Source organism: Chrysemys picta, chromosome 3, assembly GCF_011386835.1.
Source record: "Chrysemys picta bellii isolate R12L10 chromosome 3, ASM1138683v2, whole genome shotgun sequence".
Taxonomy (NCBI): domain Eukaryota; kingdom Metazoa; phylum Chordata; order Testudines; family Emydidae; genus Chrysemys; species Chrysemys picta.
The window spans coordinates 33,787,000-33,812,789 of NC_088793.1; the positions used below are offsets into that span (position 1 = coordinate 33,787,000).

At 42.3% G+C, this 25,790-nt stretch overlaps 1 protein-coding gene across 2 annotated transcripts in view; it reads left to right on the plus strand.

Moving 5' to 3' along the window:
• ADAM17 (ADAM metallopeptidase domain 17) overlaps window positions 1-25,790 on the plus strand; it is a 60,358-nt gene that overhangs the window by 20,960 nt on the left and 13,608 nt on the right. Inside the window, exons 2-11 of one of the 2 annotated variants that reach the window (XM_065590129.1) lie at window positions 1,796-1,928; window positions 3,420-3,553; window positions 4,674-4,762; window positions 7,489-7,657; window positions 8,450-8,580; window positions 16,952-17,041; window positions 19,099-19,212; window positions 20,466-20,610; window positions 21,268-21,356; window positions 25,585-25,737. In XM_065590129.1, coding sequence (XP_065446201.1) covers window positions 1,796-1,928; window positions 3,420-3,553; window positions 4,674-4,762; window positions 7,489-7,657; window positions 8,450-8,580; window positions 16,952-17,041; window positions 19,099-19,212; window positions 20,466-20,610; window positions 21,268-21,356; window positions 25,585-25,737 — 1,247 coding nt within the window. The remainder of the gene's footprint in view (window positions 1-1,795; window positions 1,929-3,419; window positions 3,554-4,673; window positions 4,763-7,488; window positions 7,658-8,449; window positions 8,581-16,951; window positions 17,042-19,098; window positions 19,213-20,465; window positions 20,611-21,267; window positions 21,357-25,584; window positions 25,738-25,790) is intronic. The other variant, XM_065590130.1, reaches the window with a different exon arrangement.

Consider the following 25,790-nt stretch of genomic DNA (forward strand, 5'->3'; position numbering starts at 1 on the left):
AGTGTAGCCTTCATCGATTTGAGATCTACCATATCATTCTCTCACTAGAAGGGAAAACCTATAATGGCAGCAGGCCATAAAAGAGACCCGTTTGGGAATAAGAACCATTCAAGAAATTTGTTTGCTGATGATGTTTTAAAGAAAGTCACACCAGTGAACTGTTGGAAGTCACTTAAGCACTTGGATTCAGCGACTGTTGAAGTGATAATCTCACTTTTAACAGCAGTAGCTTCTTCTGCCGGTGTAGAAAGAGTATTTTTCTTCCTTTGGACTAATTCATTCCAAATTGAGAAATCATTTGGGACCTGAAAAAGCAGAAAAGCTTGTTTTTCTTTTCCAGATTCTGAACAAGCAGGAAAATGAAGGTGAAGACGACTGAGTTAGCTGCAGAAGCCAATATTTTAAGTTTCTCATGTTGACCTGGCTGACATAGTTGATTTAACTTTTGTTTCTTTAAAAAAAAAATTCATTTAACTATTTTAGTTAAAAACAAATTTAACAAAAACAAACCTGACTTTAAAAAACTTGAATGTTTAACTAAATTCAAAAATTCATAGGCTTGTCTTGTTAAAATATTATATGTTTGCTATTGAAGAAAAAAAATCCAGAATACGTAAGGTTGTTGTTTTAGTTAAATAAAACAATTTAAATGTCAATCTGGTGATGTTCTCCTAATACAACATGGCAAGAAAATCCTCCAAATATTAATGATTAACCTGTTGAAATGGAGATGGTTTACCTCCCCAATGACTTCATAAATATCTGCTTCAATTACGTTTGGTAAATGAAATAACCAAACAATCATTCATTTTCTGATATAACTATAAAACTAATCTGAAAAGTTTTCAAAATAAATCACTTAAAAATATATAGTGTGTACCTTCTAAAAATGAAACCTATATCTATCTCTGAGTTGTGAAGAATATGTATTAAGGTTATAACAACCAACAAGAATGCACTTTTATGTTGAAATCCATGATTAAATAGAGTCTTCCTGACTAGTGATTTAAATCAATTTGATTGAAATCAAATCCACCCTGCACAGCACACTATTACTGAAAAATTGCGTACTTTTTCATGTTCACCATATAATTATAAATTAAATCAATTGGAATATAAATATTTTACTTACATTTCAGGGTGATACTTGAGTCTATTTTTCACTTGTGAGGCTTGCCTGAAGCCGAAGCCTTGCTTGCCACCCCCTAATGCCGGCCCTGCACTTGCAGCCCCGCCTAAACCTGTCTAGTGACCTCCCCCCCCCCCCCTCCGGGGGCTGCAGCTCCCAGGTTGAGAAATACTGATCTAGATGAGTTGAGAACCCCCTGGAAGACTTTCGAGTACCCCAAAGGGTACACGTACCCCTGGTTGATAACCACTGTATTAGATGACAGAGGGAGTTGATGAATTATTCTGGCCCACTGTAGAGGAAAGTAGAAGCCATTGAACTGATCCAATGGATGGGAGGGTGCATACGCAACACAAGTGCAATTTAAGGAATTATTGGTTGGGTCATGGTAAAACTGTGACACTAGCTGTGGGCTAAAAAATTTCCCACTAGAACACATTTCATTAACTGAGAATTTATCCGTGCCTGTCACATACTGTAACATCTCACTGACTGTATAAAAAGCACCTTTACAGGAATACACTATAATTATTCTAAAATTAAAATGGATTGCAGAGTTTGGAATATCTGTAATATATGTTACAGCTGGATGCTATAATAATTGCTTAATTTTAATGTGTATTATCCTCTTGAAACTGTTATAAACTGTCTCCATATCTATTTCAGAGAGGCTTGAATCCGTGCTTTCAGATTATGACATCCTCTCTCTGTCGAATATCCAGCAACACTCATTAAGGAAAAGGGACCTCCAGCCAGAATCGCATATAGAGAGACTCTTAAGTTTTTCAGCCTTGCGTAGGTAATGAAATCATCAGTGGCAAATATTGGTTTAATATTCGTTTTCTATTCTATGTGATTTTTTTTATCTTTTGAAATGAATATTATATAATTGCCAAAACAGAAATGCCTTTTGCATTTGATGTTACGATTGGCTAATTCTTATGGGTCAATGATATGCATGGTTATGTGATTTGCTTCACAGAGACCAAGAGAATGGAAGATTATTTAACTATATTGTATTCCTCTGTTATTAAAGAAGCAATGATTGAGATTTCCTTCATTTTATTGTTTACCTTAGTTTTTCATTAATTGGGTTGGATCCTGCTTTTTCTTCAGATTCTGGCTTCCCTCCACTACTTTTGCCTGCCTTACATTTCTTGAAAGGCTCATTGTCTCCTTGTGTATTTTGGTCTGTGGCTACCATGTTGTGCTGCCTGAGAATTGGTGTTTATGGGGACTTAGTCCATTTGCTCACATTGTGTGTAGATGGCCCCATTCCACAAAGCATTTCTCAGTTTGTTACAGAAATGTTGGGAAGACATTCTGGGCTCTGAAATATTGGGGGGGGAGAGGAGAGAGAGAGAGATGGAATGAGGCCAGGAACAAGGGCGTTGGAGACAGTAATTTGACCATCCGAGGAAAAATCCCTCCTAGCTTTCTAAACACTGAAATTCTGAACTTGAAATGCAGCGAGAATCATCTCCTGCTAAAAGGTGTAGACTGATCATATTCAGTCAGGCAATCTCCTCATCTCCCCTCCTCCGGCCCCTCCAGAAATCCACAACTAATATTTACCATGATATACAGCTCACATAAGTTGGTATGCATATTTTCTACCTCCATCTGAGGCAGGAGGCACAGAACATGAATGAGAGCAAAATACTAGAGTAAATAGATAAAAATCTCCCATTTTCCTATTTTATATTGCTTGATACCTTGTCCATTTTCCACTTCCATTGTAACAAACACTTCAAAATACTGCCGGTTCTATCCCAAGGATAATTGCTGATATATACCCCAAAATCTGTTACACTGGTGGCAGACAAGATAAAAACTGATTGTGCTATAGGTTTTCCATTAAGGGCTATGGATGCCAAGTTTTGTCAAGGTTTTCTGGACATATTTCAGGAAATGGGATCATTGGGGTATATCTTATTACTTACCATTGACCTGTTTTGTTAAATCTTCTGGTCTGGTTTTCTCTGAAGAATGCAGAAGAAATCAGCCTTGTTTGAATACCTTTTGGCAAGGGTGGCTGAATATAGTAACTTTGGAGAAAAAAAAACATTTTTTTCTTGTTAATAAACATTGACTACAGATGTTATAAATGGCTCTTAGAAAAGTACTGTCATACAGTAATTCTGACAAATAGCATATATTTTTGTACCTTATTAATTGAAGAGTCATTGTCTTCTAACATCCAAAGAGGTTTCAGTAGAACAAGAGGCTGATGTCTGTTTCCTTATGCGTGGTTCACTTAAAACTAAATGGAAGTAAATTTATTTTACAGGCACTTTAAATTATACCTAACGTCAACAGCTGAACACTTTTCTGAAAACTTTCAAGCACTAATAGTGGACGGTAAAGGCAAGGAAAAGGAGTATCATGTACAATGGCAAGAATTCTTCACTGGACATGTAGTTGGTTAGTATGAGCTTGACTGCACATCATTGTTGGGGAGTAGCATAGCTTTGTCAAAATCTGCTGGCCCATGGTGAATCGTGTATCATTGCTTTTTCATTGTCCTCAAGCGTGGTCAGAGTGGTAGATTTTGTTCCTGTGCTGGTCAATTTTCTTGACAATTTTGTGAGGCTGGTGCTGCATGTACTGAGATAAGGGCTTACAATCTGGCTTTGAAAATCAAGATGTATTTTACAAAAATACACACTATGGCCACTGTGGCTTCTGCTCTATTAAAAATGAGTGTTGACTTTAATTCCCATTGAGATCCTGGATTTTACAGTACTAGGAACTGAAGTCCTTTTCACAAAACAAGAACAGCCCAGCTAGTGGCAGTGCAACCTCGCTATCATAATAAAATGCCTCAAATCAGGTCTGGATAGGTGACTCTTCTGGATGAAAGTGTTGCCCAGTCTTAAACCTTGGCACGTCCACTGAGTATGGCAAGGATCGGCAACCTTTGGCACACAGCCCACCAGGGTAAGCACACTGGCGGGCCAGGCTGGTTTGTTTACCTGCCGCGTCCGCAGGTTTGGCCGATCGCAGCTCCCACTGGCCACGGTTCGCTGCTCCAGGCCAAAGGGGGCGGTGGGAAGCGGTGGCCAGCACATCCCTCAGCCCGCGCCACTTCCCGCAGCCCCCATTGGCCTGGGACGGCAAACACTGAGAGCCACAATCAGCTGAACATGCGGACGCGGCTGGTAAACAAACTGGCCCGGCCCGCCAGGGTGCTTACCCTGGTGGGCTGCGTGCCAAAGGTTGCCAATCCCTGGAGTATGATGATGTTTGTTAATTGTTTATGTTGGTAAAAGGCTCCATAACCCATTACTAATCCCCTGGGCCACTTTGACCACCTTTTGCCTAAAAAAAAGGCATCCTAGTGCATATCACTTTTGGATTGGAGACTGTGTTTTAACATGTCTCCCTGGATTTCCTGATAGCATAGCACAGGGCTTTAGAGTGAAAACTACTCTGGTCTTTACAGAGAAAGCAGTATTGATTTAAGAAGAGGGGATGCCATTTGCTAAATAGATCAGTCAGTTGTCACATCAGTTAACTTAATGTTTCTCATCTACATTTAAAGGTGAACACAATTCCAAGGTTATAGCGCACATAGGTGACGAAGACTTTACTGTAAGAATCAACACTGATGGCGAAGAATACAATGTAGAGGTACTGTTTGCTGTGAAAACAAGATTGAGAAAATAGGAACATCTTTGATGAAAAACAATTCTATTTCCCTATTGCCCCCCCAGCCACCTACACTTCTGTAGCTGAAAAAACATTTTTTGGAGGGATGGGCTCTGACTGATTTTTTGTAAGCATTACTTTTCCACACAGTCGTATCAAAAAATGCATGGTTCTAAGCACTGGCAGAAGCAACAGATTGTTGTTCCATACTGAATGCAGCATGTTTCTGTAAATAAATATACAGTGAGAAATTGTTTGTAGGAAAGCAGAATGTTCCTTATTAAAATTTGTGAGCCATTAAATGTGTAGACTACAACACAGGAATACTGAAAATAAGGCCATGCAGGCATCTCGGCAATCTGATGGTGTAACAAACAACTTGTCATTACAGTAGAACCTCAGAGTTATGAACACCTTGGGAATGGAGGTTGTTCGTAACTCTGAACAAAATGTTATGGTTGTTCTCTCAAAAGTTTACAACTGAACACGGACTTAGTACATTTTTGAAACTTAACTATGACAAAAATGTTGCTTTCCCTTTTTTTTAGTAGTTTACATTTAACAATACTGTACTGTGTTTGCTTTATATATATTTTGTCTCTGCTGCTGCTTGATTGTATATTTCCAGTACCAAATGAGGTGTGTGGTTGACTGGTCAGTTCGTAACTTTGAGGTTCTACTGTACTTCAAACCACTTGAACATCATCAATAAACTATATCCTCAGTGGAATCCTTTGATGTGCATGAATTCCTTCTAGCTCACTGTTTGCTCAATGTGTGTTGTGCCAGCACTTTAAAAGTGTGGGGTAACTACAAGGTCCAGGGCATCTGGTAAAACCACTTTAGGATTTACTATCTTAGATTCATTTATGCAGAAGAGTGAGTACCCACTTTAAAGTTTTGTTTTCGTATTGGGGAAGCATTTTTGAACAATGCATGTTTTCTAATGTGCTATTTGCTTTGTTCACTAATACAGAAGTAGGAGGTGTCAAAATTAAGTACATTCTTTTTATACTCTTTATGCTCTTAGTGCCCTCTTAAGATATATCAGTTAAAATGACATTTGTATCGACCAAGGAAAAGTGGTTGAAGAACAGCAATGTCATCCATGTAATATGGACTGACTAAATTTACTTTAGAATACTAAGTTTTAATTTTATTCTTTTAATATAAACTTATTCCTTATATAGACTTCTCTGCATCTATATATGTGTCCGGTGTCATCCCAGTTACACCTTACAATAAAAAAGGAGCAGAGTTTGTCAGATTCTTAGAGATGAGCCTTGATAAGTTATTTCTGCATCTAAATGTAAAGGAACATTTGCTAAAACTCTGAGGCTTTTCACCTCCATAGTAAAGATTTGTATCTGACAAACAAGAAAAAGCTTTTAAAAAGTAAGTTGGGTAACATTTGTAACATTAGAGACATACCAATGTCTTCTCGAGTAACATGCTGTGCCTGTCTTCTACATAAGAAGGGACTTGGGGAGCTTTTAACGTTTTGGATTTGGCACTTAAACTTTTTTTTCTCCAGGGTTAGTTTGAAAACCTAGTATTTCATTCTTGTTGTTTATCATTCTTGTACTGTTTTGAGCTTCTGACATAACACTGGGAATATCTATAAATATCTCACAAATAGACTATTAAATACTTCCATAAAGAGTTGTTTCTATGCAGTATATTTCCAGACAAAAAATATGTTGAGTGTGTGGAGGTTGACCATACATATTAGTAAGTTGGGGTAAAACACATTCTATGGATATTGCAGTTATCTCAAAACCAAGAGTTTAACTTTGGGTTTATAAACTTGAAAGAAATCCAGTCATGTTAAGGAAGGGAAGTGCACAGTCAGGGTACCCAAACAGCCTTAACATTGCACTGCAGTGACACCATGGGATTATGATTAAGACATTTTAGTGTTTGTGGTTCCAAATTAGATTAGACTGATTTTTTAACAACACATTTTTCTTTTTTCCTTAATATGTCCTGTGAAAATTTGGGATTAATTTGGATGAGTTATGAGAGTTTAAAAAACTATATTTATGCAGGCACAGTAATTTATAGTTATTAAAACCCCCTTTTAGTAACAATCTCCCAGTGTGCTACTGGGAAGGGAGGCTGAACTTGCACATGAAGTACCTGCGGACTCATGAAATATGCAAGTGTGCACTCATGTGTTCCATATGATCTATTATGGCTTATACTGAATGAGGCAGGGTTCTAAGTAGTAAATTTCCTACCTGTGCCCACCCCTGCAGTTCTTAGGACCATTGTGGGGGGAGAGACCTCTCAGCTTTCTTTTCTTACAAATAAACTTTTTTGAAAGTGCTGTTTTAAAGCTTCAAAAGTGGCTGCATAGTTCCCCTCCTTTTGATGACACTGTAGATGGCTGCTGCTTTGCCCATGGGGCAGTTAAGAAGATCTAAGAATTCTTGATGTCGGTCTATTTTTTTTTTTTTAATCTGTTGACCATTTCTCAATGTAAGGAGTTGAATCCCGCTTGTGCTATTCATGCAAATAGTCCTACTGAAATCAGTAGAACTACTTGTGTGAGTAAAGTAGGTGGGACAAGGCCCTGAGTTCTATGTACACAGCTGTGGCTATTTTTAGTGGGACTTTTTGGCCATATTTATTAAATATGTTTAATCCTAGAAGCCCTTGCATGCACACTATACCTAAATCACTTGCATTTCTTGTATTACTTTTAGCCACTTTGGAGGTATATAGATAATACTCAAGATGAAAGACTCTTGGTCTACAGATCTGAAGATATTAAGGATTTCTCACGTTTACAGTCCCCCAAAGTATGTGGCTATTTAAAACATAAGGAAGAAGAATTACTGCCCGAAGGACTAGAGGGCAGCCATTTAAATGAAGGTGAGCATCCTGCTATTTAGAGTGAAATGCTTGAAACCTATTCATATAGCTACGTAGTAATGTAAGACTAGTATCTGGCCATGAGGCTTTCATGTTTAGAAAATTGTCTACTTTGCTGTCTCTCTCTTATATCACTTTATAACTTTTAAAACTCATCGTTGCAGGGGAGGGCAAACACACCACCAAAGGCCATCATCAATTTGGGGGAAGGAGGATGCTCAGAAAGGATATTTGGCTCCTTCAAAGCACAGAACTGACCAATACAAGTCCCTCACCTTTACAATGATTTAATAGTTACCCGTTTTGCTTTAAAGGTGACCTGAAAATGGCTTTATGGGATTGTGCCTTGCTTTTGTCTCTTTATGATGTACAAAGAGAGGCTATATGGCATCTAGTGCTCTTCTCTAGAGAGTCTTTTGAGCCATGATTGACTCTATGTAGAGTTGGATCTAGCCCTTCTCTGCCAGAAGGGGGATTGGTAGAACACGGGGGGTGTAGATGGGAGGTTTGGTTAAGGGGAAAATGATGTGAAAGGCTTAGTTGACTGGCTGGAGAAATAAAGCTAGTTTTACTTTTTCCCTGTACAGTTTCACTGTTCTTCACTACTTTCCTAGAACAAATAGGTTGGAGGAGTATTAGGAAGACTTTTTATGCTTTCAGAGGGGTTACTCTAAAAAACAAAAACAAAAAAAAACAACTAATCACGTTATCAAATGGAAACTAAAGATGTTATTAATTGTCAAGGAATGTGTGTGTCTGATATATTTGATTTCACTTCAACATTCAAATCAGTGAACATCCTTCGGGAGAAAAGAGCCATTGCAGACCACTCCAAGAACACATGCAAGATATTAGTGGTGGCAGATCATCGCTTCTTCAAGTATATGGGCCGCGGGGAGGAAAGCACAACTATTAATTACTTAGTAAGTATGTGACAGTCTGTTGTTTGCTAGAAGAAGTCACGCAAGCAGATGCACTGCAGCTGGAAGCTGGTGCTATAGTAGTTAGAAAGCTAGCTTACTAGCTACTAGCTAGCTGGTGCTGTATTTAATGGTGAACTCTGAGTGCTGTTTACCTTGAGGGGTGTTAAATTAAGTTTTTTAAAAGAAATTATTTTGCACTGATGGCTAATGCTGCAATTAAATAAATCTTTGAGCAGAATATTTTTAAGCAGCTCTTCTAACTTCTTTCATCCCTATCCCCCCTAAATGGGCTACATATTAAGATTTTCTCTAAGAATTGTCTTTTAACGCTAAGTTTGTAGAATCATACAGATGCATTAATTTATGTTGTTGTTTGGCTTGTTTATCGTGAAGCTCTTCATTTAAAATCTACCAACAGTGACTATTTTTCCAGTTGTGTAACACTTCTGTCCAAAAGGATAGGTAGTTCACAGCCAGCCTCCTGCATAGTTATTTATAGCAAATCTAGAACATCTCTCCCTTCTAACCAGCTAGAAATATCAGGAAGAACCCGATAAACTTCAGTGATAAGAAAAATGTGCAGTTCTTAAAGAAGTATCAAAATAAGACCACCCAAATTCATTGTATGAATAAACATGAGTGCAACAGACAATTCTTCTTTGAGTAGTGTCCCTAGGTGTGCTTGCATCTCTGTGCTGCTGACCGGAGAACTTCTGTAGCAGGGTCTCCGAGGCCCGCAATGCACTGTCTCCCTTCGTGCCCCGTCACAAGGCTAGTGAGTGCATGCTGGCTAACCCCCCTCAGTTCCTTCTCAACCGCCCCCGGCTAGGGATGGAACTATTTGCAGTCTGTTGGAACCATTACTTTTGATTTGCATCTCTGTAGTTAGCCTCCTAGTTCTTAGTTGTAGTTGTAGCATTTTCCCTTTTTCTTATCTTTTCTCCCTGAAAATCTAAAAAATAAAATAAGACTATTTTTCCCCCCCCCCTCCCTTGTTGGGGACCCTTCCCCCAACGGGTATGTGTGGTTCATTGGGCTTCAAGAAGTGCCTCTCTTGCAAAGAGGCTACCCCTGTCACAGACAAGCACTGCCTGTGCATTTGCGACCTCGGGGAAGGCTACATTCAGGAAAAGTGTGATCTCTGCCTGCAGCTAGGCCCTGGTCTCATAAAGACAGAGAGCTCAGAAAGTTTATTATTTTCATGGAGGCGGCTCTCCAGACCCACACCACGAATCACCTGGCAGACGTGAATCTTCCCCACAGCCCTCAATATCTAAAGGCTATGGGTTGAAGAAATAAGCCCCACTGACCTCTCTTACTAATCCTCGAAAAAGAGAGCAGGAAGTCCCTACAGTGAGCCCCGAGATAGCCACAAATGCTTTTCAGCGTGCTCTGTATCTTCAGTACTGTCGGCACCAAGACCATCTCAGACCAGTACCCATGACTCTCAAAAGTCGTCTGTGGCAAGTACTGTTGACAAGCCCATGAACCTGATGGGCACGGGCATCGAGTCAATGGCACCAAGGGATAAGGATAGGAGTAAGCACTCCTCTAAAAAGATATTCCTGGTATGCAATACTACATCGGTACCACCATCGATGCCTCATTGGGCACGAGAATGACCTATATGGACAAGATCTCCATTCCCCCCGGGCACTGCCAACAGCATTAGGTCAGTCGGTACCTCCAGAATTCTGAGACTCTGGGAACCTCCATGTATTGGACATACCAGAGTCTCGTCTCTTCTCAGTGCTGGAACTGCCGCAGCGAGTCTTCAACGGCATGGGAGTCTTCCCTGCTGCCCTGACGTGCTCTCCCGCTCTTCAGTCAGGGCTCGCGTAGCAAACCTGATGAGCTGGCATCACAGTACTCCCAGGCTCCTTTACAGTAGCTGGTAACAGCAGGGTCCTCGAGCATACCCTCATGGCCTCACCACCACCATCTTGGTATGGCCACCCTTGGACACCATCACTGACCTCTATGCCACCAGCACCCCAGTGGCCAGACTGGGACCCTTGGGCTGCATATTGCCATCATGCCTCTTGAGCTTCCAGCCCCATCCAAGAACCCTTGAGGCACATCCCTTCAGCCGCAGCTTCCAGGCTTTGGAACCTCCGGAAGAAATCATGGAGGAACACAAGGGCGCTGCTGAGCAAGAAGTGACCCCAAGGACAATATCCTCCTCACCCCCCCCCCCCCCAAGATGAGGCTGTCATGCATTCCCTGCCATCTCTGGCAAATGCCTCTTCCAGGACCTTTCCAAAGAGTGGCGGACACTCTCCAAATATCACTAGAGGAAGTCAAGGACACCCACCATTGTCTCCTTGACATACTCCACTCCTCCTTTTCCTCAAAGATCACTCTACCCATTAACAAACCCATTCTGGACCCAGCAAGAATCATCTGGCAGACCCCAGGGTTAGTGGCACTGACCTGCAGGCGGGCAGACAAAAAATATTATGTCCAAGCATGGGAGACTGAGTTCCTCTTCTCCCACCATCCACTCAACTCCATTGTGGTTGACGCTGTTAATTCCCACTGATGAGGTCCACACTCTTCGGTAGGGACTGGAAGCGTTTTGGACGTTTTGGGGAAGAAGGAGTACTCCTCTGCCACACTTTAGTTTCAAATCACCAATTACCAAGCCCTGACAGCAAAATAAGACTACATAAATTATTCAAAACTGAATGATTTTATTGAGCAGCCACGACCAATTCAAATTCATTATTCAGGCGGGACAGTTAGTAGCAAAAACAATGCTGCAATCTGCCCTCGATGCAGCTAACACAGTGGTAAGGTCCATCTCCACGGCAGTAGTGATTCGACGTGCATCATGGCTCTATCTCTCGGGCTTCCCAAAGGAGGTACAGTCAACCGTCTAAGACCTTCCTTTTGAAGGCACTAAACTCTTCATGGAAAAGACTGATGCCTCTCTTCACATCCTGAAAGATTCTCGAGCTGCTCTCCATTTGCTGGGTATCTACGTACCAGGGCAAAAGAGGAAGTTTAGTCCGCAGCCGCAGCACAAACCACACACCTCCCAATATCTGAATCAATGCTACTACAAGCTGCAGAAGAAAAAGAATAAATTTTCGAGGTGTAACCATCTGGCCTGCAATCTTCCTTACCCTAGCCTTCTACGTCCAAACAATTCTGACATGTTGGTCGAGGTGTCAATAGACCACTTCCCCCAACAGCTACAACCGACCACCGCTATCCACCCATTTAGCCACCAGTTGGCAGTGTTCAACATCACCTGGAAACGTGCAACATCGGACCAATGGGTCCTTGAGATCATTTGCAATGGGTACTCTATTCATTTTACCTCCTTGCCCCCTCCACAACAACCTGCTTCAGGGACCCTTCTCACTAGAGTTTACTACAACAAGAGGTAGGTAGTCTCCTTCAGCTAGGAGACCTAGAACTAGTACCTCAACATCTATGGGGCAAAGAATTCTACTCTTGCTATTTCACAATACCCAACAAGAAAGGAGGTTGGAGACCTGTACTAGACCCCAGAGCTCTCAATAAGGTTGTCAAAGCTCAAAAATTCAAGATAGTCACTCTAGCAATGGTAATTCCAGTGTTGGAAGAGGGAGACTGGTTTTTGGCCCTCAACCTTTAGGACCTCTACTTTAATATTTCAGTCCTACCGACTTGCAGATGATTTCTCAGATTCATTCTAGGACAAGACCATTACTAGTACAGGGTACTCCCCTTCAGTCTATCATCAGCCCTGAGAATATTTTCCAAGGTTCTCTGTGGTGGCTGCACACTTTACACGCCCAGTGGATCATAATTTACCTTTATCTGGGCAACTGCCTCCTCAGAGACTGGTCTCTCCAAGAGATTCACTGAGTCACCAAAGCTACAATGCATTTGTTTACAGAACTGGATTTACAGCTCAATGGCCAAAAATCCAGTGCAACACCTGGAATTCATAGGGGCTGACCTCAACTTGCTACAGGCCAGAGCTCTCCTACCTCAACACAGATTTCTCTCCCTGGCCACACTCATAGAGACCATTCCAAACAGCCTACAAATATCAGCCAAACACTGCCTCCAACTCCATGACTTTTCCTCATATCTTAGACTATGCACTGACCCTAAAAAGATCAGTGCTCTCTGAGCACACCTAGCGGCTATAACAGCCTTCCACCAACCACTAGAGGGGTATTCAGTGTGGTCACACCCAACCATCAAAAGGTTCCTCCAGGATATATCTTCCCCTAACCTCGACTTCCTACTCCCACATGGGACCTCAACCTGGTATGTGAAAGGATTGACTTCTACGCCTCCTTTTGAACCCATGGCCACCTGTTCGCTTACATACCTCTCAATGAAAACAGCCTTCCTGATAGCAATCACCTCGGCTAGGAGAATAGGAGACTTAGCGGCTCTGATGGCACATCCCTCCTACATGGTATTCTTTCATGACAAGGTTACGTTCAGACCACACCTGAAATTCACTCCCAAGTTAACCTCCCTATTTCACATGAATCAATATTTTACCTTCCAACCTTTTATCCCAAGCCTCACCGACACAACAGGGAGGCTATACTACACACTCTAGATGTCAAAAGAGGCCGAGCCTTCTGTCTGGACAGGATGAATGTTTTCAGGAAGTTCCCAAGACTTTTCCTCGCTATTGCGGAAAGATCGAAGGGCTCAGCAGTATCAGCCCAAAGACTCTCCAAGTGGGTCTCCAACTGCATCAGACAATGTTACCAAGTTCGCAATATGACCCCTCCAGATAACTATTCATACACACTCCACAAGGTCAATCTCCTCATCCATTGCCTTTTCCAAGAATGTCCCTGTCTCAGAGATCTGTAGAACGGTGACATGGGCATCAGTCCACACTTTCACAGAACACTATGTGATCCCTGGGGACTCCGTCTCCAATGCCATCTTCGGCCTGACTGTGCTGTCATCTGTAACTGACCCAACTCCAAAGTCCCAGCCCTCCGGTGGGAATGCTGCTTGGGAGTCCCCTACAGTGGATCACCCAGAGGGACACTACTTGAAGTAGTTATTTGCCTTGTGTAGTAACAATGGTTCTTTAAGATGTGTGCCACTGTGGGGTTCCACAACCCACCCACCTCCCCTCTGCTTCGGAGTCCTTGTCAATGGTTCTGCGGTAGAGAAGGAACTGAGGGGAGTTAGCCCATGCATGCTGACGAGCTTCGTGGCAGGGCACAAGGTGAGACAGCGCATGTGCAGGCCTAATGGACACTTCAACCAAAGTTCTCCAATCAGCAGTGCAGGGACACAAGCACACCTACAGTGGAGCACCCATAGGGACACCCATCTTGAAGAACTATCATTACTGTACAAGGTGTGTAACTTCTAACATTTCCTACCTGCCTAACTCCTGACTGGCTGCTAGTATATTACAGGGTGTACCATATTCTCCCCTTTGCCTTAGTGCACAATTAGCACGTTCTTTCAGATAATGTCACAGTAGCTTAGTATGGAGTTGCCATTTGCAAATTTGTAGTTAAAGTAAGTAGAACAGACAAATGTCACCTGTAGGCTGAACTATTGTAACTAGCTCTAAAGATGCTACAGCTGGTGCACAGCACTGTAGCTCATCTCATTGCCATGAGATGAGAGAGAACACGTTAGTGTCCATGCTTTGCAACCTAGACTGGCTCCTTATTACTAACAGATCCACTCAAGTTCCATGTTTTGACCTTCTGGACAGTCCTCTGGACTGTCTTTATAATCCATGTCTGGTGCCTAGATAGAATAATAGAAATAGAGGGCCCTAAGGGACCTTGAGAGGTCAACTAATCTATTCTTCTGCACTGAGGCAGCACCAAATATACTTAGATCACCCCTGACAATTGCTTGTCTAACCTGTTCTTTAAAACCTCCAATGACGGGAATTCCCCAGTGCCCCTTGGAAGCCTATTCTAGTGCTTAACTATCCTTACTAGGGAAAGCTTGCTAATTATAATCTAACCTAAATCTTCCTTGCTTCAGATTAAGCCTATTACTACTGGTCCTACCTTCAGTGGACATGAAGAGAAATTGATTACCATACAAAACTCCTATTAATACATCCCAGAATTATATTAGCCTTTTTCACAATTGCATCACATTGTTGGCTCATATTTAATTTTCTGATCCACTGTAACATCCAGATCTGCAGTACTACTCCCCATTTTGTTTAGTCTTTATTGAAATTCATCCTGTTGATTTCAGACCAATTCTCCAGTTTGTCAAGGTCATTTTGAACTCTAATCCTTTTCTCCAAAGTTCTTGCTACCCTATTCTGCTTGGTGCCATCTGGAAATTTTATAAGCAAATTCTCCACTCCATTACCCAATTCATTAATGAAAATATTGAATAGTATGTAACCCAGTACAGACCCTTGCAGAACTCCACTTGATATGTAATCCCAGTGTGACCGTGAACCATTGATAATTACTCTGAGTAAAGTTTTTCAACCAGTTGTGCATCCATTTTGTAGTAATTTCATCCGGACCACATTTCCCTAGTTTGTTTATGAGCATGTCAAAATCTTTACTGAAATGAAAATAAATCACATCTATGGCTTCCCTCCACCATCTGCCAGGCCAGTAACCCTGTCAGAGAAGGAAATGAGGTGGGTTTTACATGATTTGCTCTTGATAAATTCATGCTGGCCATTCCTTAAAACTCTGCTCTCCTCTAAGTGCTTCCAAATTGATTGTTTAATATTAGTTATGATATCTTTCCAGGTATCAAAGTTAGGCTGGCAGGTCTATAATTCCCTAGATCCTCTTTGTTCTCCTTTTTAAAGATAGGTGCTGTAGAAATACTTAGATAATGTATATGGGAGGAAGGGCCTGCTCTTATTAGCTTTGTTGACTCCTTCTGTAGCCAAAATAAATGACAAATGTGATCATATATAAGGCCAGCTCATTTGTAGGGAAGGAGTCCATTTCACTAGAAGAAAGCCGCTTGGAACAGTCTCTATGAATAGGGAAACATCTGCTTCTAATATGCCAGCAAAATTTGATTAAATGGATCTTAAAGAATGACATTACAAACAAAATGCCTTAAACTCGGCTAGGAGGAAGTGAGAGACATTTCAAGTATCACTATTGCTAGGTATTTTTTTTTATCAGTTTTACTGTTAGAAGAATTTGAAACCCCCTTGGTTGAAGGGCAACTAAAATGATTATGGAACGGGTCCCATATCAGGAGAGATTAAAGAGGCTAGGACTTTTCAGCTTGGAAAAGAGGAGACTAAGGGGGGATATGATAAAGGTATATAAGATCATGAGTGATGTGGAGAAAGTGAATAAGGAAAAGTTATTTACTTGTTCTCATAATATAAGAACTAGGGGCCACCAAATGAAATTAATGGGCAGCAGGTTTAAAACAAATAAAAGGAAGTTCTTCACACAGCGCACAGTCAACTTGTGGAACTCCTTGCCTGCGGAGGTTGTGAAGGTTAGGACTATAACAGGGTTTAAAAGAGAACCTCCATGAATTTATCCAGTTAAGTCCATTAATGGCTATTAGCCAGGATGGGTAAGGAATGGTGTCCCTAGCCTCTGTTTGTCAGAGGGTGGTGATGGATGACAGGAGAGAGATCACTTGATCATTACCTGTTAGGTTCACTCCCTCTGGGGCACCTGGCATTGGCCACTGTCGGTAGACAGGACACTGGACTGGATGGACCTTTGGTCTGCCCCAGTACGGCCGTTCTGATGATTCTATTCTTCCCCTACCCTCCTAATCCCAAAACCAACCAACAACACTACTGTTCATCCTGAGTGAATTTGGAGGTGCTGTTCAGTAGAAACAGACATGCAAATTTCTGGATGAAGGATGTTGCTTGGAAGGGGAGGCCTGGGCTATAAAGAACAAAAGAGCCAGGAGAGAGGAGCAGATGCTCCGGAGCCCCAGCACCGAATGTACCGAGGAGGACAGCAATAGCTTATTGGCCAGCAGAGAGAGCCTGAACACCAGAATCGCTCAGTACTATACTTACTAGGTTTTTTTTTTTTTTTTTTAAAAGCGATAGTGGAATGCTAGCATACGCATAAAGTATTTACCAAGATGATTTATTCTTAACCTTATGTTGCTTTTCCACTCCACTATACAAAATAATGGTAAATGGCAGAGTCTGCTATAGTTTGACTATGGAAAACTTTCAGGAAAACATTGTAAAACATCGTGGACCACTGCTCTGATGTTTTTTGGAACAGTATGCACCTCATAAAACACTCATTGTGTTTTATGAGGTGCAGTTTTGACTTGAAATGGGTGTTCATAGATACATTTGCTACAACTTTTTTTGGATATTTTGGACTATATTACATGATAAGAATTTGGATCTAAATAATGGTTTATGTTCCCCTTCCATGCATAGATTGAATTAATAGACAGAGTGGATGACATCTATCGAAATACCTCTTGGGACAACGGAAACCTGAAAGGATACGGCATACAAATAGAGCAGGTATTCACGGAGTCAATGCAAAGGGTTGTGAATCTTTGGCATTAGAGCATGTTCTGGATGTTATAAGTTCTGATTTTTAAAAATATATATATATAAAAATAACATTTTGGAGAGTGGGGTCTGGAATCTGAATACAAATAATCGGAATACCAATTATTATTAAATTGTTTACTTCCATCATATCAGTAACCCCTTAAAAGCATCATCGTAGGTATTTTCATAGCTAAGTTTGTCTTGGTCCATCTTTTATCAGACACTTACAACTGTTGGAGAAGATTTCAGGCTGAGATTTGGCACGTTTGATCTCTGTTGGAGAACTTTTTTTGTTTAGTTATTGCTAAATTTGAAAAATGTATGGTTTTTTCATAAACATACTATTGTGCAAATGTTGTCACATACCCCAGTGGTGTTGGTGTTGTTCTGACAGAACCCAAGAGTGTTCAAAGTGACCCACAATACAGATAAAAAGCCACAATTCCTCCTCTGAAGAGTAGCAACTAATTTCAGACATGATGCAATGAATGGTGCTGGGGTTAACAAGCTGCTGTTGGGGTTGGAGGAGATGGGTGACATCAATAAGTTTATGTAGTAATTCTTGAAAATTAGAGCTCTGAGTGGCGGAATAATGTATTTAAAATAACTGGAAATCTTAGTGGGCTAATTTCTTGTAGGCATCATAAAAGTGGGTTTTAAAGAGGGCATGCCATGCTGTGATGTGTACACTGAAGCAGAGGATTTTTCATAAGGAGTCATGACATCTGGCTCACTTTTTTGACCTGGTTACTTGTGGTCTTGCCTAACTTAGACAAATCTGATCTTAGAGTGCCGCTTTAAGCGTAACCCAACTAGATGTTCAAACCTGAGGGGAACGGCTGTTTTGACACTGTTCTCTGTTTGCTAATCTCAAAGTACTGTGCCCGAAGCCTGAAAATGTCAGGTGTGGAAATGGGCCACAATTGGGAAGGTCAGTGCAATCAGGTAGTCAGCATGTTGTTTCCTTCAGCCAACCAGACAACGCTGTCTTAGGTGACTGCAGTTGCCTCTAATGATGGAAACAGAGTTGGGGGGAGTCCCCCATGTTTTCTCCCTTCCATGACTTTGTGGGAAATTTACTTGTGACTTCCGCAGCCTTAGTAATCATGTGACAAAAGATGAGGTAAAAATGCTATAAAGTAGGTTTTGTGTTGTTGCTGGAACATTAATTCTGAATTCCTGGAATCTTTTGGGACTTATCTCCAATGTAAAATGCATTTTTATTCTGAAAAGTGACTGTAAAAATGGCTCTTTGTGGTCCGGCTTTGTGTGTTGATGATTTCTGTATCAAATGCAGTTTACAAGCTATTTCTATCAACCAGCTCTTAAAGTTCATCTTGGGAGCTGAGAGTCAAGCTATGTTCTTTTCTTGTCGTCATCCTGAGTAATAAAGGTTCTGATGGCCATTATTTACAGTATAAACTCTAAAAGCCCAGTGTTACTCCCGTTTACTGTAACATAACTAAACATATGCCACATTGCAAACTAACTACCTCTTTAGTCAGAAAAGCCTAAACATGACAAATGTGCTTTTAGTCATAAAACTTTTCAGTTTTCTTTTTGCACATCTAGATTTCTAAAGATAGGAATCCTTGTAAATCTTCTTTGGTTAGATAAAATCAGAGGTGCACTGGGGACCTTTTCTACCAGATTTGAACCCTGACTTTTTATGACTGAGTAATGAATATCTTAGTGGGATACAATGGAAACTTGTGATGTGCAACTTAACTTAGTGTAATGATGCTAATGTGTTTAGCTGTAATTATATTTGGGTCAAAGTGTATGGCATTATCTTAAATTAAGAGGTCAAGAGTTCACCACTAGGAATATGTAAGTTTAAATCTAAGAATAGGATGGCATTTTAATGAGGTGCTTTGGCCATCGTTTAGGAGGGTGAAAAATTTTCCTTGGCTATAATATTTTTACTTCAAAATTGCAGCACTTGGCACTTCACTGCCTATTTCTTCAGCTTGTTGAATTGTTTACAGTTCCTTATTCTAATTATATTATACCCTTGAATATAGATTATTGTCCACAATGAATCAAGTGTTGTGAAGCCTGGGAAAAAACATTATAACATGGCAAAAAATCAGCCAAATGAAGAGAAGGATGCTTGGGAGGTGAAGACACTGCTGGAGGTAAAGCTGTGCTGCTCAAACAAAATGTCCCACCTAAAAAGAAAATACGACAATTACTTATTTGCCATCCGAGATCAGTCTCTGATTGCAAACGAAACTGCTTTTCTTCCTCTTCACAATGTGTAGTTATCACAAGAATACAAAACTAGGATATTTCTACCCAGGCTCATGGCAAGAGGCTTCATTATAAAAAGTATCTACTTCCAGAATACAATTATTAAGTGCAAAACAGTTATAAATGATTTTGTGGTTATTGAGACAGGAAAGCCGCGTCCACAGGTTCGGCCGATTGTGGCTCCCACTGGCCACGGTTCGCTGCTCCAGGCCAATGGGAGCTGCTGGAAGTGGCGCGGGCTGAGGGATGTACTGGCCGCCGCTTCCAGCAGCCCCCATTGGCCTGGAGCAGCGAACCGTGGCCACTGGGAGCCACGATCATCCGAACCTGCGGACGCGGCAGGTAAACAAACTGGCCCGGCCTGCCAGGGGCTTTCCCTGCACAAGCGGCAGAACAAGTTTGGGAATCACTGTTCTAGGGGAAGAAAGAGAATCAACAGAAAACGCCAACCATCCAGAAGTGGACATGCCTTACTGAGGATCCATGTGATTTTTATCCTCACCTTTATCTTTTCCCCTCCCCACTCACCTATCTGTTGCCCTCGTTGGTAGTGCCATTTCAACACAAGATTGTGCGCTCCTCTCCATACTTGTTCTTCTGAAGTGACTGGCATGTTTTGGGACGCCAGAAAAATGATTCAGTAAATTGCTGAAACACAAGTGAAAGTGTGCCCTGGATCACCACCTACATTGAACAGAGACGCTAAGGAGAAAGTTAGAGTTTGGATTCAGCTCTGCTCCTTTTCAGCAGCATGAATGGGAGCAGCAAATTCCTACTGTCCTTAAAGGCATTCTGTAATGAAATCTTGTAATGCTGGCTGTTATCAAGCATGTGCTGTTTTGAAAGATGGGCCTTATAATAGTTTTTCCTTTCATTGAGATGTTGCTGACGAATGAGAATCTTAACACTGTAGGTTATACTCTGGCAGGAGGAGATATTTAAAACTAGGCCAGACTAAGTACTAGAATATATGAAGGAACTATCCTGCTCTGATCTGGGGATGGAGCAGATTTCTTCATTTAGTGTAATAGAAACTGGAGCTGGAAAATGCCTGGCTGGTTAAATGATTTTTTTCATCTTTGAATTTCTTCACCATACATATTACAGATTTTTCTAACGCTTGCTTTTTTCCTTTTAGCAATTTAGCTTTGATATAGCTGAGAAAGCAGCTCTTGTGTGCCTTGCTCATCTCTTTACGTACCAAGATTTCGATATGGGAACACTTGGACTAGCTTATGTTGGATCTCCCAGGCCTAACACCCATGGTGGAATTTGCCCAAAGGGTAAGATTCCCTCCCTCTCCCCCCTACCCCCCCCCCCAGTTGTGGGTTGAATATCTGTACTTTGTTATGAAAATTGTAGAAGGATTGAAGGGGGCATAATGTGTGTCACTTAAATGTTCCCTAGTGACTGAGTTAGAAATGGAACTGAAGGCTGCGTCCTAGGCTGCATACAAAAAGGGGAATAGGATAGGGTAAAACAATTAAGTTTCTTGAATTAATGGGTTGAGTAAAAGCCATCATGGCCCCATTTGGAGCAGCTAAAATCTTCATGTGCTGCTCTGGAAAGATGCGCTCTTAACAGGTGTGGCCTGCCAAATTTCACAATGGGAGGGAATCCAACACCTATCTCTTAAGTACTTATATGTCCCTCATTACTTGAATGCCTCGCAGTCTTTAATGCATGCATTTATTTATGTTCTGACTGCAGATTCCCCACTACAAAAATTGGGGGTAGGGGACTCATTTATAAGTCTCTGAGTGCTGTAATGTTATAGTCATTTATTTACAAGGTCAAAGAAGACGACTGGGGAGAATCTTCGGTTTTCCTAAACATGGTTTTCTCTTTAAAAAACAAACAAACAAAAATCTGTAGAAAGCCCGGTTACTTTTCTTGTGCTATATGAGGAATTTCACTTTCTTCCATCTTCCTTTCTATAGCTTATTATAGTCAAGCTGCCCAAAAAAACATCTATTTGAACAGCGGCTTAACCAGCACAAAGAACTATGGCAAAACTATCCTCACAAAGGTACTGTAAATTGAATGTGGGTATACGGAACATATTTGTTAAACATGTGCTTTGCTGTTATTCTTCAGTGCTATAACTACTGTGAGATGAATGGCTCTTGGATGCCTGTCTGAAAAGAACCGTTTGCTCTCAGTCCAGGTCACTACGGACAGGTATCTGTGATGCAAAAAATGCCATCATAGTTGTCATCCTTGTTGACAGAGAGAGCCAGGACTGGATGGCTCTGGAGATGGAACTAGTCAGACACACTGGTGGATCAGTGAGAAGGAAACATTCTGCCTCTGATTGTGCTGACCTCTTTTATTGATAAATAAGACTATATGTCTCCAAAGATGTGAGCACTAAATTCATACCAAATGTGTGCTTAGAACCATCCCCAAAATCAAAATAACCCTGAGACTAAACTAGTAGATTGGCAGTGGAATAAAGTCGAACTGCTGATTGTTGTAAGAAAAACCATGCATCTCTGGTCTTTTGTACTTCTGCAGCAGTAGTCTCCAACCTTTTTACGCTCAAGATCACTTTTTGGCAAGATCACTTTAAGGGCAACCTAGGATCTACCCCGCCCCTTCCCTGAGGCCCCGCCCCTCCCCCAAAGTCCTGCCCCACTCACTCCATTCTCCCCCTCCCCCCCGTTGCTCACTTTCCCCCACCCTCATTCACTTTCACCGGGTTGGGGTTCAGAAGGGGGTGCAGGCTCTGGGCTGGGGCCGAGGAGTTCAGAGTGTGGGAAGGGGCTCTGGGCTGAGCCTGGGGCAGGGGGTGCAAGCTCTGGGAGGAAGTTTGGGTGCCGGAGGGAGCTCGGGACTGTGGCAGTGTTGGGGTGCAGGAGGAGGTATGAGGTGCTGGCTCTGGGAGGGGGGTCAGGGTCGGGGCAGGAGCTCGGGGTGCAGGAGAGGGGTATGCGGTGCTGGCTCTGGGAGGGGGGGGGTCAGGGCTGGGGTAGGGGCGACAGGGTGCATGAGGTGTTATGTAGTGCTGGCTCTGGGAGGGGGGTTGGGGTGCAGACTCCCGCCGGATGGCACTTACCTCGAGCGGCTCCCGGTCGCGGCGCAACAGGGCTAAGACAGACTCCCTGCCTGCCCCGGCCCCACACTGCTCCCAGAAGGGGCCAACGCGCCCCTGCGGTTCTTGTGGGGGGCACATGGCTCTGCGCTTTGCCCCTCTCTGCAGGCACTGCCCCCGCAGCTCCCATTGGCCACAGTTCCCTGTTCCTGGCCAATGGGAGCTGCGGGGGCAGTGCTTGCAGGCAGGAGCCGTGTCTGTGGAGTAGCACAAGTTAAGGCTATTCTGCCAAACTTCTCTCTCCTGCCCTCTTCCTAGCTTCCCCTTCCCTGGTGTACTGTGTCCAGCCCGTCTTCCCCACCTATTGTTTCTTTGTTGGTATCCTTGTCAGTCTGAGTTTCTTACACGATTAACTCAAAAAAATTAATCGTGATTAATCACAGTTTTAATTGCACTGTTACACAATAGAATACCAATTGAAATTTATTAAATATTTTTGGATGTTTCTTCATTTTCAAATATATGGATTTCAGTTACAACACAGAAAACAGAGTACAGTGCTCACTTTATATTATATTTTATTACAAATATTTGCACTGTAAAAATGATAAACAAGAAAGAGCATTTTTCAATTCATGTCATACAAGTACTCTACTTCAATCTCTATCATGAAAGTGCAACTCACAAATGTAGATTTTTTTTGTTACATAACTGCACTCAAAAAAAACCAACCAAACAAAAAAACACCCAATGTAAAACTTGAGTCTACAAGTCCACTCAGTCCTACTTCTTGTTCAGCTAATCGCTCAGACAAACCAGTTTGTTTACATTTTACGGGCGATAATGCTGCCCCGCTTCTTATTTACAACATCACCTGAAAGTGAGAACAGGCATTCGCATGGCACGTTTGTAGCAGCATTGCAAGGTATTTACATGCCAGATAGGCTAAACGTTCGTATGCCACTTCATGCGTCGGCCACCATTCCAGCTGACACGCGTTTTTTTTTTTTTTAAAGTGTTAATTAAATTGTGACTGAACTCCTTGGGGGAGAATTGTATGTCCCCTGCTCTGTTTTACCTGCATTCTGCCATATGTTGCATGTTATAGCGGTCTCGGATGATGACCCAGCACATGTTGTTCGTTTCAAGAACACTTTCACTGCAAATTTGACAAAATGAAAAGAAGGGCGGCGCCCAACAGGGCCTGGCTCCAGCAATGTTTGGGGCCGGGTTTCTCCCTTGGCCCCGCCTTCCGCCCCTGGGCCCCCTCTCCCGCGTCATTTAAAATAGCCCAGGGCCCCCACTCACCACTGGCAGCACAGCGGAGCTGAGCGGCTTGCTCCACGTGGCTGCTGGCCCCTCCCTGCAGCCCCTGGGTGGGGTGGGTCTGTGTCCCGCCCCAGGTGCCCCTGCGGCCAATGGAAAGCTGTGGGGGCAGTGCCTGGGAGTAGGAGCACCATGGAGACTCCTGCCTAGGAGCCCCAGGTAAGCACTGCACCCCCCTCCCAGGCTACACCCCCCCCTTCGGCCCCCAAACTCAGTCCCAGAGCCTGTTCTCCCAGCCTAGAACCAGCACCCAAACCCCAGAGCCTGCATCCCTCACCCCCTCCTGCACCCAGCACCCAAACTCCATCCCAGAGCCTGCACCCCTCACCCCCTCCTGCACCTCCAGAGCCTGCACCCAGCACCCAAACTCCATCCCAGAGCCTGCACCCAGCACCCAAACTCCATCCCAGAGCCTGCACCCCAGACCCCATCCCCCACCCAAACTCCCAGAGCCCCACCTCTCACCCATCTTGCACCCTAATCCCCTGCCCCAGCCCAGGGCCTGCACCCCAGACCTCCTCCCCCCACCCAAACTTCATCCCAGAGCCTTAGGCAGGTGGGGGGCGGTGTTTGGGGGAGCAGAGTTTGGGGGGAGGGATTCTGGGCACCACCAAAATTTCTACAATCCTGCCACCTCTGGGTACCAATGTGAGATTTCTAAAGATAGCTACAGCACTCGACCCAAGGTTTAAGAATCTGAAGTGCCTTCCAAAATCTGAGAGGGACGAGGTGTGGAGCATGCTTTCAGAAGTCTTAAAAGAGCAACACTCTGATATGGAAACTACAGAACCCGAACCATCAAAAAAGAAAATTGACCTGCTGGTGGCATTTGACTCAGATGATGAAAATGAATGTGTGTCTGTCTGCACTGCTTTGGGTCATTATCGAGCAGAACCTGTCATCAGTATGTCCTCTGGAATGGTGGTTGAAGCATGAAGGGACATATGAATCTTTAGCGCATCTTGTGACGCTAGCCACAACAGTGCCATGTGAATGCCTGTTTTCACTTTCAGGTGACGTAAACAAGAAGCAGGCAGCATTATCTCCTGTAAATATAAATAAATTTGTACAGCGCATCTGAGTGATTGGCTGAACAAGAAGTAGGACTAAGTGGACTTGTAGGCTCTAAAGTTTTACATTGTTTTATTTTTGGATGCAGTTTTTTATATACATAATTCTACATTTGTAAATTCAACTTTCATGATCGAGATTGCACTATAGTACTTGTAATGGGGGAATTGAAAAATACTACAGTATTTCTTTTGTTTTTTACAATGCAAATATTTGTATTCAAAATAAATATAAAGTGAGCACTGTACACTTTGTATTCTGTGTTGTAATTGAAATCAGTATATTTGAAAATGTAAAAAACATCCAAAAATATTTAAATGGTATTCTATTATTGTTTAACAGCAGGATTAATTGGGATTAATTATTTTAATCGCTTGACAGCCCTACCCTATATTATTTCTAGGCTTTTTTTCTAGCACCAAAACAGTAGAATGTGAGTTTAGTTAAGGCTCTTAATGGCCACTGTCTATTCAATAAAAATAAGGCAAATTGCCAGGGGAATTGAATGAAAATGTGATACATGTGTAATTTTTGTGGCATGACGTTTCTTTAGAAAATATTTTCTTAATCTCCGACTTAAATGACTTCAGTGTATCAAATGTTGAGCTCTTATATGCCTATGCAGCATCCGAACCCCGCCCCAGCAGTTGGCTCTCAAGAGTTTGGTAATTTTACAGGCCCTGACTTCAGTTTAGCACTTAGGAAACAGTTCTTTGGTTAAATATCTAATGAAGTGCATCTCTAAAGATCTAATGATCTGGAATTACTTAGACCCCCACTGCATGTTGCTATTGACTTTAGATGTGTTTTCTTGGTTTCGAACAAGGAAGCAGACTTGGTTACTACTCATGAACTGGGACACAACTTTGGAGCAGAGCATGATCCAGACAGTCTGCCGGAATGTGCCCCCACTGAAGACCAGGGAGGGAAATATGTTATGTATCCAATTGCTGTGAGTGGCGATCATGAAAACAATAAGGTAAATTTACTTTAATTTCTACTATCCCACTACAGTCAACAAGGACTGACCCA